This window comes from Moschus berezovskii, chromosome 10 (assembly GCF_049115385.1).
Source record: "Moschus berezovskii isolate FMDL1 chromosome 10, NW_MosBer_1.0, whole genome shotgun sequence".
In the NCBI taxonomy this organism is placed as follows: Eukaryota; Metazoa; Chordata; class Mammalia; order Artiodactyla; family Moschidae; genus Moschus; species Moschus berezovskii.
This window is the reverse complement of record NC_142469.1, coordinates 70,106,609-70,125,125: the sequence shown is the minus strand read 5'-3', so window position 1 is coordinate 70,125,125 and position 18,517 is coordinate 70,106,609. Positions and strand designations below refer to the sequence as shown.

Here is an 18,517-nt window from a genome sequence, read left to right as displayed (position 1 = left end):
TCTGTAGCAGAGACACCCAGTTGGATACCACCAGTTTTCTGGACTTTCCACTTCTAGTTGCCATATTTTCCGGCATATTACAGATTGCATGAGAAACCATGCCTTTCAGAAACTATGACCCTCTGTACTACACACTTTTTTAAGCTGTGAAAAACCAGGTGAGGAAAAGCAGAAGGAAAATTAGAAAATAAATCCTCAGGGTGGGTGAGCAGGTTTATTTCTTTATTTTCCTATGGATTAGCTCTGTTGTTGTTTTCCTTTTCAAAACTATAACCCTCACAGCCCACTGATGAATTCTTAGACTGCTCTTTAAAGACTCTTTAATGCAAAAACAGTGGCTGTGTCTCTGGTATGCGTAAGTGGAAAATCAGTACCTCCTGCTTAGGGAAATGAGAAATATTAAGCAGTTGGTTGTTGCGTTACATAGTAATCTCAGTTAGTTAGTCAGTTCAGTCGCTCAGTCGTGTCTGACTCTTTGTAACCCCATGGACTGCAGCACGCCAGGCTTCCCTGTCCACCACCAACTCCTGGAGCTTACTCAAACTCAGCAATCTCAATCATCAGCTATAAATTTTCAGTTGAACATCTGTGGTGCTTTACAGTGTCAGATATGCTAGTCATTAGGCAATTATGTTATACTCATAACCATTCCATCTAGAGCTCTTCTCTAAACAAAATGATCAATGCAGAACAAAAGGAAGGCAAATTTCGGATTGGCGGCCCAACTGAATTAAAACACACAATGAATTGTTAGATGGCAGCATTAATACTAGTCCTGTATTTTACCTTCTATAGACAGAGAAGACTATTTAGATCCATTTTACTCATTAATTCCATAGGATTTTTAAAATTTTTAGATTATTTTATTTAATATTCATTTACTTATTTATTTGACTGCATCAGATCTTAGTTGCAGCATGTGGATCTAGTTTCCTGACCAGGGAATCAAATCTGGGTCCCCTGCATTATAAGTGAAGAGTCTTAACCATTGAACCTCCAGGTATATCCCCCATAGGTGTTTTTGAGTTCTTATGTTTTCTGGACATTGCTCTAAGAGTTTGGAATAAAATAGTCTGTCTGTACTTGTACTAGGCTTTATATTCTAGAGGAGGAAGCAGACATTAAAATAAGACGAAAAGTAAACAAACAAGATAATTACAGATAGCAACTCTTGCTTTGAAGCCAATAAAACATTACAGTATGATAAGGTTGCATCATTTTCAACAATTTTTGTTTAAAAAATTATGTGTCAATTATACCTCTGTTGAAAAAAAACCCAAACAAAAAACAAAACCCCCCAAATCAAACTGGTTTAAACAACATGGGAATTTATTGGTTCAGGTAGCTAAAAATATAGAGGTATGGATGATTTGGGGTTTAGTTGATCCAGGAGATAAGCAGTGTCAATACCGACCCAGTTTTCTCACCCTTCTGTTCAGAAGAGGCTTCATCTTAGATCTGGGTACCCTCAGGGGAGAAGGAGGTCTACTAGCTGGAGTCAGGTACCATGTGTTCATAGGCAGCTAGGCTTCTGCATTCTAGTAAAAGCTGCTGAGATTCATTAACTTAGGGCTCTTTGCCATCATTGTATTGGTGACTGAAGATGGAAATAAAATCTGGTAACTGTAAGCCAGTCAAGTCCCATTCCTAGAGTTGGGAGAGAGGGGCCGCATGGGAGTGGGTAGATACTGGAAAAGATACATCTGCTATTAGCAAAAAAACAAGGAGGTATTGATGCTGGCCAAGTACCTAAAAATGTTCACTACAGAAAGCAACCAGGGCCAAGAGACACTTTATAGTGGACAAGAATGATAAGAAGAAGCCAGGTGTGCTGGTACCTGGGGAAAGAGCACTTCAGGCAGAAGAAGCACCAAGTATAAAGGCCCTGAGGTAGAAATGAATTGTTATATATTTTATGAGCCAATATGTAGCAGAGTGTGATGTCACAGAGTTGGAGCAGTGTGGTGATTTAGTACTTGTCAGTTTAGCTAAGCTGTAACTACTTTTGCCAGAATTCCCTTCCCTGTACAGTTTTAGATTACAGTTGGCCATAACAATCTTTGAAAAGCAGTATCCATGTTTATGGGGTTTCCCTGGTGGCTCAGCCAGAATCTGCCTACAATGCAGGAGACCCGGGTTTGATGCCTAGGTTGGGAAGATCCCCTAGAGAAGGGAATGGCAACCCATTCCAGTGTACCTGCCTGGAGAAGTCCGTGGACAGAGGAGCCTGGCAGGCTACAGTCCGTGGGGTTGCCAAGAGTTGGACACAGCTTAGTGACTGAAAAACAACAACAATCCATATTTATATCCAGAGGGCTGGTGTACCAAGCACCGTTGCATTTCCCATCTTCCTGTGACTGGTCTAATGACTCACCTGGGTAGTATGGGGCACTTGGCATGCTTGCAAGTGCTTCTAACTCTGGCAAGACTGTTCCGTTAGCATCTCTGAACCTTGGACCATATGTATGTGTGGTCAGAGTGCGAGCTCCTCCTGAAGATCACTTGCATCATCCAAGCTGGAGGCCTGGAGGTAGTGAGAGACAGAAGGGGACTCCAAGTTCATACTTGTGGTGTCTAGCTTGTTTTTTCAGGTTCCTGTTAGTCCTTGTTCTCTTCCTCTTGTCTTTTATTCCCCCCTGATTACCTGCCTTGCTAACTTCAAGCCAGGTACCAAATATGGAAGCAGTAGCCCTATATATATATTGTTTAACAATTGCTTAATGTCAAACTCATAAAATAGCTTTGGATAAAAGTCAAACTCACATGGAATTTGGTACAGGAAGTGGTTCCAGAAAAATAAGACCCTAAGGAAAAGTTTCTGAATCGGTTCTCTGAATTAGTTCTGGATTCTCAGGAATTGTTTCTCTGATCTGATTAGATATAGAGACATAATAATCCTGTCTTCAGTGATGAGGGAAACAATGGTAGTTCACAGCATGCAGAGGAAAACAGTTAATAAAATGACTACCTGTAGTTACCTGTGATCAAATGTGTGTAGAAGCCAAGTCCTTAGGGGATCAAGTATTTGCTGCCATAAAACATTTAATGAAAATAGGGAGTGAAATGGGATTGAGTGGTTGCTTATATATGTATGGGAATAGAATAGAAAGAAAATGATGAGTTTAGGACTTCAAATTTCCAGAAAACTTTTATTATTGTTACAAAAAAATCCACTTATCTCCTGTAGCTGCAGCACTGAGATTTCTGAAAATAGACACCCACAAAGTCTAAGCTTGTGCATGGCTGAATAGCAGGATAAATTGAATGCTCAGTCTCTCAAGGTCTTTTGTGTCAATTTGGGACTTTGATTGGGAAAGAATGGGAAAGAAAATTGAGAGAAAGATATACGGGAAGATTCTCATGAAGCTGGGGACCTTTAAGCTCTAAATTATGTTGTGTTTCCCCTCACTTGGAGAAGCAGCTCTTCTTCTCCAAGAGAATATTAGGCTACCCTCACCTCTCTTCAGGGCTTCCCTGATAGCTCAGTTGGTAAAGAATCTGCCTGCAATGTAGGAGACCGTAGTTCGATTCCTGAGTTGGAAAGATCAGCCGGAGAAGGGATAGGCTATCCACTCCAGTATTCTTGGGCTTCCTTGTGGCTCAGGTGGTAAAGAATCCACCTGTAATGCAGGAGACCTGGGTTTAATCCCTGGGTTGGGAAGATCTCCTGGAGAAGGGAAAGGCTATCCACTCCAGTCCAGTATTCTGGCCTGGAGAATTCCATGGACCGTACAGTCCATGGTGTTGCAAGAGTTGGACACGACTGAGCGACTTTCATAATTCACCTCTCCTCAGGTATTTAACTTGCAAGGGTATATTATACAATATATAAATACAGTGTAAGCCTAGCAAATCCCATGGATGGAGGCCTGGTAGGCTGCAGTCCATGGGGTCGCTAAGGGTCGGACACGACTGAGCGACTTCACTTTCACTTTTTGCTTTCACACATTGGAGAAGGAAATGGCAACCCACTCCAGTGTTCTTGCCTGGAGAATCCCAGGGACGGGGGAGCCTGGTGGGCTTCCATCTATGGGGTTGCACAGAGTCGGACACAACTGAAGTGACTTAGCAGCAGCAGCAGCAAGTTTACATAAGACAAGTTTGTGCTAAGTCACTTCAGTTGTGTCTGACTCTTTGTGACCCTATGGACTGTAGCCCACCAGGCACCTCTGTCCATGGGATTCTCCAGGCAAGAATACTGGAATAGGTTGCTATGTCCTCCTCCAGGGGATCTTCCTGAGCCAGGGCTCAAACCCATGTCTCTTATGTCTCCTGCATTGGCAGGCAGGTCCTTTACCACTAGCACCACATAGGTTTACATGATTTAATTTTATATTGACTCTGCTGAGAGGAGAGCTATTGCAGAGGATGGCACTGAGAGGTATTCAGGAAGTGCTTGGTAAAGATGATCAGTCCCTTGCTTAGGGAAGACACTGACATGAGGTTAAGAAGGTGTAAGTAAAGCAGCAGCCACCTCTGTGTTCAGGAATCCATGTGTAGGGTCATGTCCTCCTACCGTTCACATACATTGTCTCTTACCTGCTGGCTCATGGCGGTGTCATGGGACAGTAGTTTCTGGTATTCCAGCTGCTGCTGGGCCTCCTTCAGTCCCTCCTAATCGTGGGCCAGGTATGCATGCAAGGCCATGATGAAGAGTGTCAGCTTATTCTTCAGGCCACTCACATCACTGAAATTGAGATAGATGCAAGTTCTCATTCATTCTCATGGCTTCCAGCCCTCCCTCACTTCACATTCATCCTTCCTTTCAGGCCCAGCATCAGATATAGGAACAACATCCTTACATAGACTCTTGTACAAGCTCTCACATTGCTCAGTGTCAAGCCTCCATGATAAACTTATTCTGTATCACTTATAACAGATCTCTTTGATTAAGCTCCAACTGATACACAGAAACAATTCAAAGTAGAATTAACAGGCCAAGATAAGGAGTGCTGATTTTACTTTAAATGCATTGAGAATCTTTTGGATAGTTTTAAACAGCTTGCTCTAATGAGACTTAATTTAGGAGAGTCATGGGTATAAGCAAGTTGCGCAGTTCTATTGTAATAGTGTAAATTAGATGGTTACATGGACCTGAAATGTAGTAGTGTAGCTCTCAATATATTTCAGAGGTGACTAGTTAATGAACTAGATGTAGACGATAAGGGGAAGAAAAGAAGACTCCTAAGTTTCTGATTTGAGCAACTAAGTAAAAGAGCCCAGAAAGACTGGGGAAAACAGATCAATAGTTCTATCTTGAAATTATTAAATTTGAGAATCATATTTGACATCTAGTCATAAGCCACTCCAGTACTCTTGCCTAGAAAATCCCATGGATGGAGGAGCCTGGTAGGCTGTAGTCCGTGGGGTCGCTAAGATCGGACACGACTGAGCGACTTCATGTTCACTTTTCACTCTCACACATTGGAGAAGGAAATGGCAACCCACTCCAGTGTTCTTGCCTGGAGAATCCCAGGGAAGGGGGAGCCTGGTGGGCTTCCGTCTATGGGGTCACACACAGTGACTTATCAGCAGCAGCAGCAATAAGGTATAATAATTAGATCTCAAGAGAGAGTTCGGTGCTGAAGATGTGAATTTGAAAATTATCCTCATGGAGGTGATATATAAAACTCAGAAGTATGATGGGATCATCCATAAAGAAAGTGCATTAACATTATTATTCAGTTATGGCATAATAATTGAGTAAAGAATACTATCTTTTTGTGTTGTTTTTTGGAAGTCCACTATGTACTCATGGGTAACTAGGTGATTATGTAACACAATGCCACACACATAATATTTCTCTGGCTCCCAAATGGCAGTCAAATGCTGTGAGGTAATAATAATGGTAACTCTAATCAGAATAACCATTATTAATATGAATTATTAATAATGGTTCAAAAAAATCTTCACGACCAAGATAATCACGATGGCGTGATCACTCACCTAGAGTCAGACATCTTGGAATGTGAAATCAAGTGGGCCTTAGAAAGCATCACTACGAACAAAGCTAGTGGAGGTGATGGAATTCCAGTGGAGCTTTTTCAAATCCTGAAACACGATGCTGTGAAAGTGCTGCACTCAATATGCCAGCAAATTTGGAAAACTCAGCAGTGGCCACAGGACTGGAAAAGGTCAGTCTTCATTCCAATCCCAAAGAAAGGCAATGCCAAAGAATGCTCAAACTACCGCACAATTGCACGCATCTCACATGCTAGTAAAGTCATGCTCAAAATTCTCTAAGCCAGGCCTCAGCAATATGTGAACCGTGAACTTCCAGATGTTCAAGCAGGTTTTAGAAAAGGCAGAGGCACCGGAGATCAAATTGCCAACATCCGCTGGATTATGGAGAAAGCAAGAGAGTTCCAGAAAAACATCTATTTCTGCTTCATTGACTATGCCAAAGCCTTTGACTGTATGGATCACAATATACTGTGGAACATTCTGAAAGAGATGGGAAGACCAGACCACCTGACCTGCCTCTTGAGAAACCTGTATGCAGGTCAGGAAACAACAGTCAGAACTGGACATGGAACAACAGACTGGTTCCAAATAGGAAAAGGAGTACGTCAAGGCTGTATATTGTCACCCAGCTTATTTAACTTCTATGCAGAGTACATCATGAGAAACGCTGGGCTGGAAGAAGCCCAAGCTGGAATCAAGATTGCTGGGAGAAATATCAGTCACCTCAGATATGCAGATGACACCACCCTTATGGCAGAAAGGGAAGAGGAACTCAAAAGCCTCTTGATGAAAGTGAAAGAGGGGCGTGAAAAGGTTGGGTTGAAGTTCAACATTCAGAAAATAAAGATCATGGCATCTGGTTCCATCACTTAATGGGAAATAGATGGGGAAACAGTGGAAACAGTGTCAGACTTTATTTTTTGGGGCTCCAAAATCACTGCGGATGCTGATTGCAGCCATGAAATTAAAAGACGCTTACTCCTTGGAAGGAAAGTTATGACCAACCTAGATAGCATATTAAAAAGCAGAGAAATTACTTTGCCAACCAAGGTCCGTCTAGTCAAGGCTATGGTTTTTCCAGTGGTCATGTATGGGTGTGAGAGTTGGACTGTGAAGAAAGCTGATCGCCGAAGAATTGATGCTTTTCAACCGTGGTGCTGGAGAAGACTCTTGAGAGTCCCTTGTACTGCAAGGAGATCCAACCAGTCCACTCTAAAGGAGACCAGTCCTGGGTGTTCACTGGAAGGACTGATGCTAAAGCTGAAACTCCAATACTTTGATCACCTCATGTGACTAGTTGACTCACTGGAAAAGACTCTGATGCGGGGAGAGATTGGGGGTGGGAGGAGAAGGGGACGACAGAGAATGAGATGGCTGGATGGCATCACCGACTTGATGGACATGAATTTGAGTGAACTCCGGGAGTTGGTGATGGACTGGGAGGCCTGGCATGCTGTGATTCATTGGGTCGCAAAGAGTTGGACACGACTGAGCGACTGAACTGAACTGAACTGAATATGAATTAACTTTATAATAGGAGACATATTGTGATAGCATTAATGTTACTCACTATTCCTTGCCTTATCAGGACTGTGGAATATGACTTTCATGTTTAGAATTATTTGTTATTGTTGTTCAGTGACTAAGTCAAGTGTATGTCTGCGACCACATGGACATCTGTACACCAGGTTCCTCTGTCCTCTGTTATCTCCCAGAGTTTACTCAGATTCATGTTCATTGAGTCAGTGATACTATCTAACCATCTCATCCTCTGCCACCCCCTTCTCCTTTTGCCATCAATCTTTCCTAGCTTTGGATCTTTTCCAATGATTCAGCTCTTCACATTGGGTGGCCAAAGTATTGGAACTTCAGCTTCAGCATCAGTCCTTCCAATGAATATTCAGGATTGATTTCCTTTAGGATTGACTGGTTTGATCACCTTGCAGTTCAAGGACCTCTCAAGAGTCTTCTCCAACACCACAGTTCCAAAGCACCAATTCTTCAGCACTCAATCTTCCTTATGGTCCAACTCTCACATTCACACATGGCTATTGGAAAAACCATAGTTGTGACTATACGGACCTTTGTCAGCAAAGTGATGTCTTTGTTTTTCAATACACTGTCTAGGTTTTAACAGTTTTCCTTTCAAGGATCATATCAGGTATCAAAATTATGAGGCAGAGATTATTAGGCAGGTTCTGGTTCTTGTCCTTGGAATAAAGACAATGTGTACTTGTCTGAAAATCTGCTTTAAAATAGATTTTTTTTTTCCTTTTTAAAATCAGCTTATTCTCTTTTATTGTCTAGAGACATAACTAATTCAATTCATGTCAATATTATTTTGGGATAAGTGGGAAAATTACTCTTTTCAGTTCTGCACTAGGATGATCAAAATGCAACACCATCTGAAACTCTTCCCATAGCTTCTTCCATACAACGGTCAAAACCTAGATGTGTTTTTTTTCTTGTTGCTTAGTCACTTAGTCGTGTCCAACTCTCAGACTCCATGGACTGCAGGATGCCAGGCTCTTGTGTCCATGAGATTTCCCAGGCAAGAATACGGCAGTGGATTGCCATTTCCTTTTCCAGGGGATCTTCCTGATCCAGGTACCGAACCCACACTACCTGCAAGTCTTCTGCATTGCAGGAGGATTCTTTGTTGCTGAGCCACTGATTTGGACTTCCCATTTTGGCCTTGGCATGGTCCCAAGTCATCAGTGAGATGCAATGCAGAGACTTTGGAGTCAGAGTCCTGGGTTCAAATTTTGGGTCTATCACTATCTGGCTGATATATATCACTATTTACCTTAAAGGTAAATTATTTATTTCCTTTGAGTCTAAAATGAAAATAATAATAACTATCTTCTAGAAATACTATGAGGATTAAATGAAATAACACAGTTCCTGGTATTCCCTGAGCAAATGCTTGATGTCTGCTAGCTGTTGTCTGCAGCTCAGGCTTATTCAGTTATATCTATTCTATTTATGTCTCAGATCTCCCATAACACCCTAAATATAACAGTTCTTCTTCATATTCTTCTTTCTCTTCTTTATTTTTATCCTCTTCTTTTCTTTAAAAAAGTTTAATTTATTAAAAAATTGAATTATAGTTGATTTATAATGTTATATTAGTTTCAGGTGTTCAGGAGAATCACTATTTTTACAGATTATACTCTATTAAAAATTATTATAAAACAATGGCTATAATTCCCTGTGCTATGCCATGTATCTTTGTTGCTTGTTTATACATAGTAGTTTGTGTTTTAATCCCCAACTTGCCCCTTTCCTCTTCTTTCTCCCCTCTGGTAAGTACCAGTTTGTTTTCTATATCTGTGAGTCTGCCCTTGTTTTGCTAAATACATTCATTTGTATTATTTTTTAGATTCCAGATATAAGTGATATTCAGTTTTTGTCTTTTTCTGATTTATTTCAGTAAGTATTATATTTTCTAGTTTTATCTATGTTGCTGTAATTGGCAGAATTTCATTCTTTTTATTTTTATAGCTGAGCAATATCCCATTGTATGTACCACATCTTTTTTATCCGTTCCTCTGTTGATGGACATCTTCCACATCTTCAATATTGTAAATAGTGCTTCTATGAACAATAGTGTGCAAGTGTCTTTTTGAATTAGTGTTTTCATTTTCTTCAGATATATATCCAGAAGTAGAATTGCTGAGTCATATAGTAATATATTTTTAGTTTTTTGAGAAAACTTGATACTGTTTTCTTTAGTGGCTGTACCAACTTACATTCCCATCAGCAGTACAAGGTTTCCCTTTCCTCCACATCCTCACAAGCATTTGTTATTTATAGACTTTTTGATGAGAATTATTCTGATAGGTGAGATGGTATCTCATTGCTGTTTTGATTTGCAATACATAAATATATCAAATAAATGTGTAGTATGTCTTAAATTTACACATTGCTTTATGTCAATTGCATCAATAAAAAAGAAATTTTTTGAAAAATTTATTTTAAATTGGAGGATAATTGTTTTACAATGTTGTGTTGGTTTCTCCCATATGAAGAAAATTTTATATTATAGCTTTCTATTTCTCAGAGATTTATGCACATGATACACAAATAAAATTGTGATGGTTTTGAACATTTTCCATACAAGTTTAATACACTTCAAAGTAACCTACAGCCCAGATTACTATACCCAGCAAGGATCTCATTCAAATATGAAGGAGAAATCAAAAGTTTTACAGACAAGCAAAAGCTGAGAGAATTCAGCATCACCAAACCAGCTCTCCAACAAATGCTAAAGGATCTTCTCTAGACAGGAAACACAGAAAGGGTGTATAATTCGAACACAAAACAATAAAATGGCAACGGGATCATACTTATCAATAATCACCTTTAAACTAAATGGGTTGAATGTCCCAACCAAAAGACAAAGACTGGCTGAATGGATACAAAAACAAGACCCCCATATATGTTGTCTACAAGACCCTCAAACTAGGGACACATACACACTGAAAGTCAAGGGCTGGGAAAAGATATTCCATGCAAATAGAGACCAAAAGAAAGCAGGAGTAGCAATACTCATATCAGATAAAATAGATTTTAAAACAAAGGCTGTGAAAAGAGACAAAGAAGGACACTATATAATGATCAATCCAAGAAGAAGATATAACAATTATAAATATTTATGCACCCAACATAGGAGCACCATAATATGTAAGACAATTACTAACAAGTATGAAAGGGGAAATTAACAACAATGCAATAATAGTGGGAGACTTTAATACCCCACTCACACCTATGAACAGATCAACTAAACAGAAAATTAGCAAGGAAACACAAACTTTGAAGATACAATAGACCAGTTAGACCTAATAGATCTCTATAGGACATTTCACCCCCAAATAATGAATTTCACCTTCTTCTCAAGTGCACACGGAACCTTTTCCAGGATAGATCACATCCTGGGCCATAAATCTAGCCTTGGTAAATTCAAAACAATTGAAATCATTCCAAGCATCTTTTCTGACCACAATGAAGTAAGACTAGATCTCAATTACAGGAGAAAAACCATTAAAAATGCCAACATATGGAGGCTGAACAACATGCTGCTGAATAACGAACAAATTATAGAAGAAATCAAAAGAGAAATCAAAATATGCATAGAAATGAATTAAAATGAAAACACAACAATCCAAAACCTCTGGGACATTGTAAAAGCAGTGCTAAGGGGAAGGTTCATAGCAATACAGGCACACCTCAAGAAACAAGAAAAAGTCAACTAAATAACCTAACTCTACACCTAAAGAAACTAGAAAAGGAAGAAATGAAGAACCCCAGGGTTAGTATAAGGAAAGAAATCTTAAAAATTAGGGCAGAAATAAATGCAAAAGAAACAAAACAGACCATAACAAAAATCAACAAAGCCAAAAGCTGGTCCTTTGAGAAGGTAAATAAAATTGACAAACCACTGGCCAGACTCATCAAGAAACAAAGGGAGAAGAACCAAATCAATAAAATTAGAAATGAAAATGGAGCGATCACAACCGACAACACAGAAATACAAAGGATCATTAGAGAATACTATCAGTAATTATATGGCAATAAATGAATAACCTGGAAGAAATGGACAAATTCCTAGAAAAGTACAACTTTCCAAAACTGAACCAGGAAGAAATAGAAAATCTGAACAGATCCATCACAAGCACAGAACTAGAGGCTGTAATCAGGAATCTTCCAGCAAACAAAAGCCCAGGTCCAGACGGCTTCACAGCTGAATCCTACCAAAAATTTAGAGAAGAACTAACACCTATTCTACTCAAACTCTTCCAGAAAGTTGCTGAGGAAGGGAAACTTCCAAACTCATTCTATGAGGCCACCATCACCCTAATACCAAAACCTGGTAAAGATCCCACAAAAAAAGAACACTACAGGCCAATATCACTGATGAACATAGATGCAAAAATCCTTAACAAAATTCTAGCAATCAGAATCCAACAACACATTAAGAAGATCATACATCATGACCACGTGGGCTTTATCCCAGCAATGCAAGGATTCAATATCGGCGAATCAATCAATATAATACACTACATTAACAAACTGAAAAATAAAAATCATATGATTATCTCAATAGATGCAGAGAAAGCCTTCGACAAAATTCAGTATCCATTTATGATAAAAACCCTCCAGAAAGTGGGAATAGAAGGAACATACCTCAGCATAATAAAAGCTATACATGACAAACCCACAGCAAACCTTATCCTCAATGGTGAAAAACTGAAAGCATTTCCCCTAAAGTCAGGAACAAGACAAGGGTGCCCACTCTCACCACTACTATTCAACATAGTTCTGGAAGCTTTGGCTATAGCAATCAGAGCAGAAAAAGACATAAAAGGAATCCAAATTGGAAAAGAAGAAGTAAAACTTTCACTGTTCGCTGATGACATGATCCTCTACACAGAAAATCCTAAAGACTCTACCAGAAAACTACTAGAGCTAATCAATGAATACAGTAAAGTTGCAGGATATAAAATCAACACACAGAAATCCCTTGCATTCCTATACACTAATAATGAGAAAATAGAAAGAGAAATTAAGGAAACTATTCCATTCACTGTTGCAACGAAAAGAATTAAATACTTAGGGATATATCTACCTAAAGAAACAAAAGACCTGTACATAGAAAACTATAAAACACTGGTGAAAGAAATCAAAGAGGACACTAATAGATGGAGAAATATACTGTGTTCGTGGATTGGAAGAATAAATATTGTGAAAAGGAGTATACTACCCAAAGTAATTTATACATTCAATGCAATCCCTATCAAGCTACCAACGATATTTTTCACAGAACTAGAACAAATAATCTCACAATTTGTATGGAAATACAAAAAACCTCGAACAGCCAAAGCAATCTTGAGAAAGAAGAATGGAACTGGGGGAATTAACCTGCCGGACTTCAGGCTCTACTACAAAGCCACAGTCATCAAGACAGTATGGTACTGGCATAAAGACAGAAATATAGATCAATGGAACAAAATAGAAAGTCCAGAGATAAATCCAGGCACTTATGGACACCTTATCTTTGACAAAGGAGGCAAGAATATAAAATGGAGAAAAGACAATCTCTTTAACAAGTGGTGCTGGGAAAACTGGTCAGCCACTTGTAAAAGAATGAAACTAGAACACTTCCTAACACCATACACAAAAATAAACTCAAAATGAATTAAAGATCTAAATGTAAGACCAGAAACTATAAAACTCCTAGAGGAGAACATAGGCAAAACACTCTCCGATATAAATCAGAGCAGGATCCTTCATGACCCACCTTGCAGAATATTGGAAATAAAAGCAAAAATAAACAAATGGGACCTAATTAAAATCAAAAGCTTCTGCACAGCAAAGGAAACTATAAGCAAGGTGAAAAGACAGCCTTCAGAATGGGAGAAAATAATAGCAAATGAAACAACTGACAAAGAATTAATCTCCAAAATATACAAGCAGCTCCTGCAGCTCAATTCCAGAAAAATAAATGACCCAATCAAAAAATGGGCCAAAGGACTAAACAGACGTTTCTCCAAAGAAGACATAAAGATGGCTAACAAACACATGAAAGAATGCTCAACATCCCTCATAATCAGAGAAATGCAAATCCACAATGAGATTATCATTTCACACCAGTCAGAATGGCTGCTATCCAAAAGTCTACATGCAATAAATGCTGGAGAGGGTGTGGAGAAAAGGGAACCCTCTTACACTGTTGGTGGGAATGCAAACTAGTACAGCCACTATGGAGAACAGTGTGGAGATTCCTTAAAAACCTGGAAATAGAACTGCCATGTGATCCAGCAATCGCACTCCTGGGCATACACACCGAGGAAACCAGAATTGAAAGAGACACATGTACTCCAATGTTCATCGCAGCAATGTTTATAATAGCCAGGACATGGAAGCAACCTAGATGTCCATCTGCAGACGAATGGATAAGAAAGCTTTGGTACATATACACAATGGAGTATTATTCAGCCATTAAAAAGAATACATTTGAATCAGTTCTAATGAGGTGGATGAATCTGGAGCCTATTATACAGAGTGAAGTAAGCCAGAAAGAAAAACACCAATGCAGTATACTAACGCATATATATGGAATTTAGAAAGATGCAAATGATAACCCTGTATACGAGACAGCAAAAGAGACACAGATGTATAGAACAGTCTTTGGGACTCTGTGGGAGAGGGTGAGGGTGGGATGATTTGGGAGAATGGCATTGAAACATGTATGTTATCATATGTGAAATGAATCACCAGTCCAGGTCAACGCATGATACAGGATGCTTGGGGTTGGTGCATGGGGATGACCCAGAGGGAGGATACAGGGAGGAGGGAGGTGGGAGGGTGGTTCAAGAAGGGGAACATATGTACACCCGGGGCAGATTCATGTCAATGTATGGCAAGACCAACCAATATAATATTGTAAAATAATTAGCCTCCAATAAAAATAAAAGTTAAAGAAAAAATATATATTAAAAAAAGTTTAATACACTTCAAGAGATGTGAAGCTTAATTCAACTTCCCTTGAGTTTGAGTTGACTTAGTGATGTGCTGGTAATGAATAGAGAAAAGCAGAAGTGGTGATGTTGCAAGGCACTGTCACTCCTTTCTTCCTATTGAATTGCTCCCTCTGGGTGAAGTTCATTGACACATCCTGAACAGAGGTCATGTGGATGAGAAACTGAGGCCTCCTGACACTATCCATTGACTAACCAAGGCCTCTAGCCCACAGCCGTGTGAGTAAGTCCTCCTGGAAGTGAATCCTCCTGTATTGACAACCTTCAGATGTCTGCATCCCCAAATGACTTTGACTGCAACCCCACAAACGATGTGGAGTCAGAAAAACCCAGCTAAGCTGCCTCTGGCTACCTGACCTTCAGAAACTCCTGTGAGATAATACATGCTTCTTGTTTTAAGCCACCGAGATCTGGGAGTAATTCATAATGAAGCAGTAGATAATTAATATAAACATGTTTCTCTATAAGAATAACCTTATTAGATAATATTTATTATATTGAAATGTATAATATGTTATTATTGTGTTTCAGACACTGATTAAATATTTTGCCTGTAGTATCTTCTTTGATTCTTACTGGGATCTAATGGTATAGGTTCAATTATATATCCTTATTTTGCACAGGAGGAAATGGAGTCTTGGAGAGCTTATGTAACCTGCTTAAGTTAAGTGAGAAGCCTTACTCTGGGATTGTAATGCAGAAGTCCATACTACATTGACTCATCCTTCAGACAGTTAGAGTAAATCTCTTATTGATGTCTTTGGCAGAGTGAGATACCAAGCATTATACATTCCACATTCCAGTGCTAATAATGCTGCTTTGTCCTTTCTTTTCCATAATATATGCTTTGAGCTTCCTAGGTTTGCTTTTTTTTTTTTTTTCTGTCAGTCTTAACCAAAGGAATCCCAGTACTTTGTCTTGAAACACAAGCCCTCCTAATCATGAAGAAAAGAAGACAGTGCCATATAAGAAGGAACTGTTTCTTTCCTCTTTCTTTGCACATGCAGAAAAAAACAGGAACAATTCTTGCTTATATTAATCTTGGATAAGGATTTTATAAGATACCTGGATTTCCGAGATTGTTGCTGACTACTGTTGATAGTAGCCTTTAATCTCTGAAAGGTCAGTAATTTTGATTGGTTGTTTTTCTTAATAATGTGTTGCCTCGGTTATAATTTTGATGTGGGCATCACTTTTTCTACAAGGTATAAAACTTGTGAACTCTGTGAATTCTGAAAGAGATCATTGTTATTTCCCTCTTATTTCACATGCTTGAAGTAAAATAAAATTATTCTGCAAATTTCTTATTTAAACAAAGATCTTAGGAATCTTGTCTTATTTAAATTTAGCAAGGGTAGGGGTGGCGGCGGTGTTGCCGACCCTCTGTCCCCCGCGGGGGTCCCCTGCGCCTTCTTCCCACAGAGCCAGGCCTATTTCGCTTTAGCGTCTACCGACGGTCACCTGCGAGTGTGGGAGACAGCCAACAACCGGCTACACCAGGAGTACGTGCCTTCCGCGCACCTCAGTGGTACCTTCACCTGCCTGGCCTGGGCGCCAGCGAGGCTGCAGAACAAGGAAGGTCCACAGAGGAAAAAAAGGAAATCAGAAGCTATAGGAATGAGTAACCAGGCCGACTTGTTGGCTCTTGGTACAGCAGTTGGTAGTATTTTATTATACAGTAAAGTAAAAGGAGAATTACACAGTAAATTGATAAGTGGTGGACATGACAACAGAGTCAATTGCATACAGTGGCATCAAGACAATGGCTGTTTGTATAGTTGTTCAGATGATAAACATATTGTGGAATGGAACACACAGACATGCAAAGTAAAGTGCAAATGGAAAGGTGATAATAGCAGTGTCAGTTCTCTGTGTATCAGCCCAGATGGAAAGATGTTGCTTTCAGCTGGTCGAACAATCAAACTATGGGTTTTGGAGACCAAAGAAGTCTACCGACACTTCACAGGACATGCGACACCAGTTTCATCACTTACATTCACTACTATCAGACCTCCTAATGAGAGCCAGCCCTTTGTTGCAATTACAGGTCTTTATTTCCTATCTGGAGCAGTCCATGACTGGTTACTTAATGTCTGGCAGGTCCGGTCAGAAAACAAAGAGAAGAATGCAGTGATGTCTTTTACAGTTACAGATGAACCTGTCTATATTGACCTGACTTTGTCAGAAAACAAAGAGGAGCCTGTCAAGTTAGCTGTTGTTTGCAGAGATGGTCGAGTTCATCCTTTTGAACACATATTAAATGGGTACTGCAAAAAGCCTTTGACTTCAAACTGTACAATTCAGATAGCAACACCTGGGAAAGGCAAGAAATCAACACCAAAACCTATCCCTATTTTAGCAGCTGGTTTCTGCTCAGACAAAATGTCATTGTTGCTTGTATATGGCAATTGGTTTCAGCCCACCATTGAACGAGTGGCTTTGAATTCCAAAGAACCTCATATGTGTTTAATAAGAGATATTTCAAACTGCTGGGCCCCAAAAGTAGAAACAGCTATAACAAAGGTGAGGACACCAGTGATGAATTCTGAAGCAAAAGTTCTGGTGCCCAGGATACCTGGTCATAATGCAGCTATCAAGCCTGCTCCTCCACAGACCAAGGAAGTAGAGAGCAAGAGGAAATTGGGGGAAAAGGAAGTTAGCATTGAAGAACGCCTGGGAGCCCTGGATATAGCCACAAAAAAAGAAAAGGATGACCTTCCACAGACAAATAGTTTTCCAGTTCTCCTCACACAGGGCTTAGAAAGTAATGATTTTGAAATTCTAAATAAAGTACTTCAAACTAGGAATTTAAACTTAATAAAGAGAACTGTATTAAGGATGCCCCTGCATGCTGTTATTCCGTTGTTGCAAGAGCTTACAAAGAGATTACAAGGACATCCTAATAGTGCTATTTTAATGGTTCAGTGGCTAAAATGTGTGTTAACGGTCCACGCATCCTACTTATCCACATTGCCTGACCTGGTACCCCAGCTGGGGACACTGTACCAATTAATGGAAAGCAGAGTAAAAACTTTTCAGAAGCTCTCCCACCTTCATGGAAAGCTCATCCTTCTAATCACACAAGTTACAGCGTCAGAGAAAACAAAGGAAACGACTTGTCCTGCTCAGAAGGCAAAGTTGGTGTATGAAGAAGGATCTTCTGAAGAGGAATCTGGTGATGAAATAGCAGATAAGGATTCTGATGATAATTGGGATGAAGATGAGGATGAAAAAGCAAGTGAAAAAGATGAGGATGTTGATGAAGAGGAAGAAGGGGATGATGAAGAAAAAGATGAAGAAAATGGTGAGGACAGAGATGTGGCGAGTGAAAAAGAGTTAAATGGAGATTCTGATTTAGATCCTGAAAATGAGAGTGAAGAAGAATGAACAGAGAAGAACATGCCAAACGAACGATGCAAACTGGCTCACCTCACCCACTGCTGCTGCGTTCTCCTGCGGAGGGTTGTCTCTGACAGATGCCAAGGACCGCTGCACATTTCCAAATTCCTAATGGTGGTTCCTATGCCACTTTGCTGTCCTGAGCACCCCAGGACCTAACTGTGTAAATAAGAGTTTCATTCAAATGTTAATAAACTTTACACAGTAAATAGAAAAAAAAAATAAATTTAGCAAGGGTATACTTCAGTAGTACATTTTTTAGTGTTATTTAAAAAAGTCTTTTTGTTGCTGTCACAAATTAATAATTACTTGAATGGCTATAAAATTCCTGGGTCACAACTCTGACCTGGTACTCATCGTTCAGTAGAGTTTGATTATTCTACTGTCTTCCCCATGTTTTAGGTTGGAGAAAAATAAGAGGCAGATATTTCCCCCAGATACTTGTAGAGTCTATTTTTCTTTATCTTTGAAATTATAGAATGGTGTGTGTGTGTGTGTGTGTGTATGTCTTCATTTTATCTTATTCTTTTTCTAGGATCCCACAAATACTTAGGCTCATGTATTTTTTCAAATGAGATTTTTTTTTCCTACTTGATTGTCAGTTGTGTTCTTGA

At 39.5% G+C, this 18,517-nt stretch overlaps 1 protein-coding gene across 1 annotated transcript in view; it reads left to right on the top strand.

The window, feature by feature from the left end:
* Positions 1-18,068, top strand: part of LOC129560798 (WD repeat-containing protein 43-like) — a 153,885-nt gene extending 135,817 nt beyond the window's left edge. Inside the window, exon 7 of the mRNA XM_088840479.1 lies at positions 15,854-18,068. Coding sequence (XP_088696605.1) covers positions 15,854-17,891 — 2,038 coding nt within the window. The 3' untranslated portion in view covers positions 17,892-18,068. The remainder of the gene's footprint in view (positions 1-15,853) is intronic.
* The last annotated feature ends 449 nt before the right edge of the window (positions 18,069-18,517 follow it).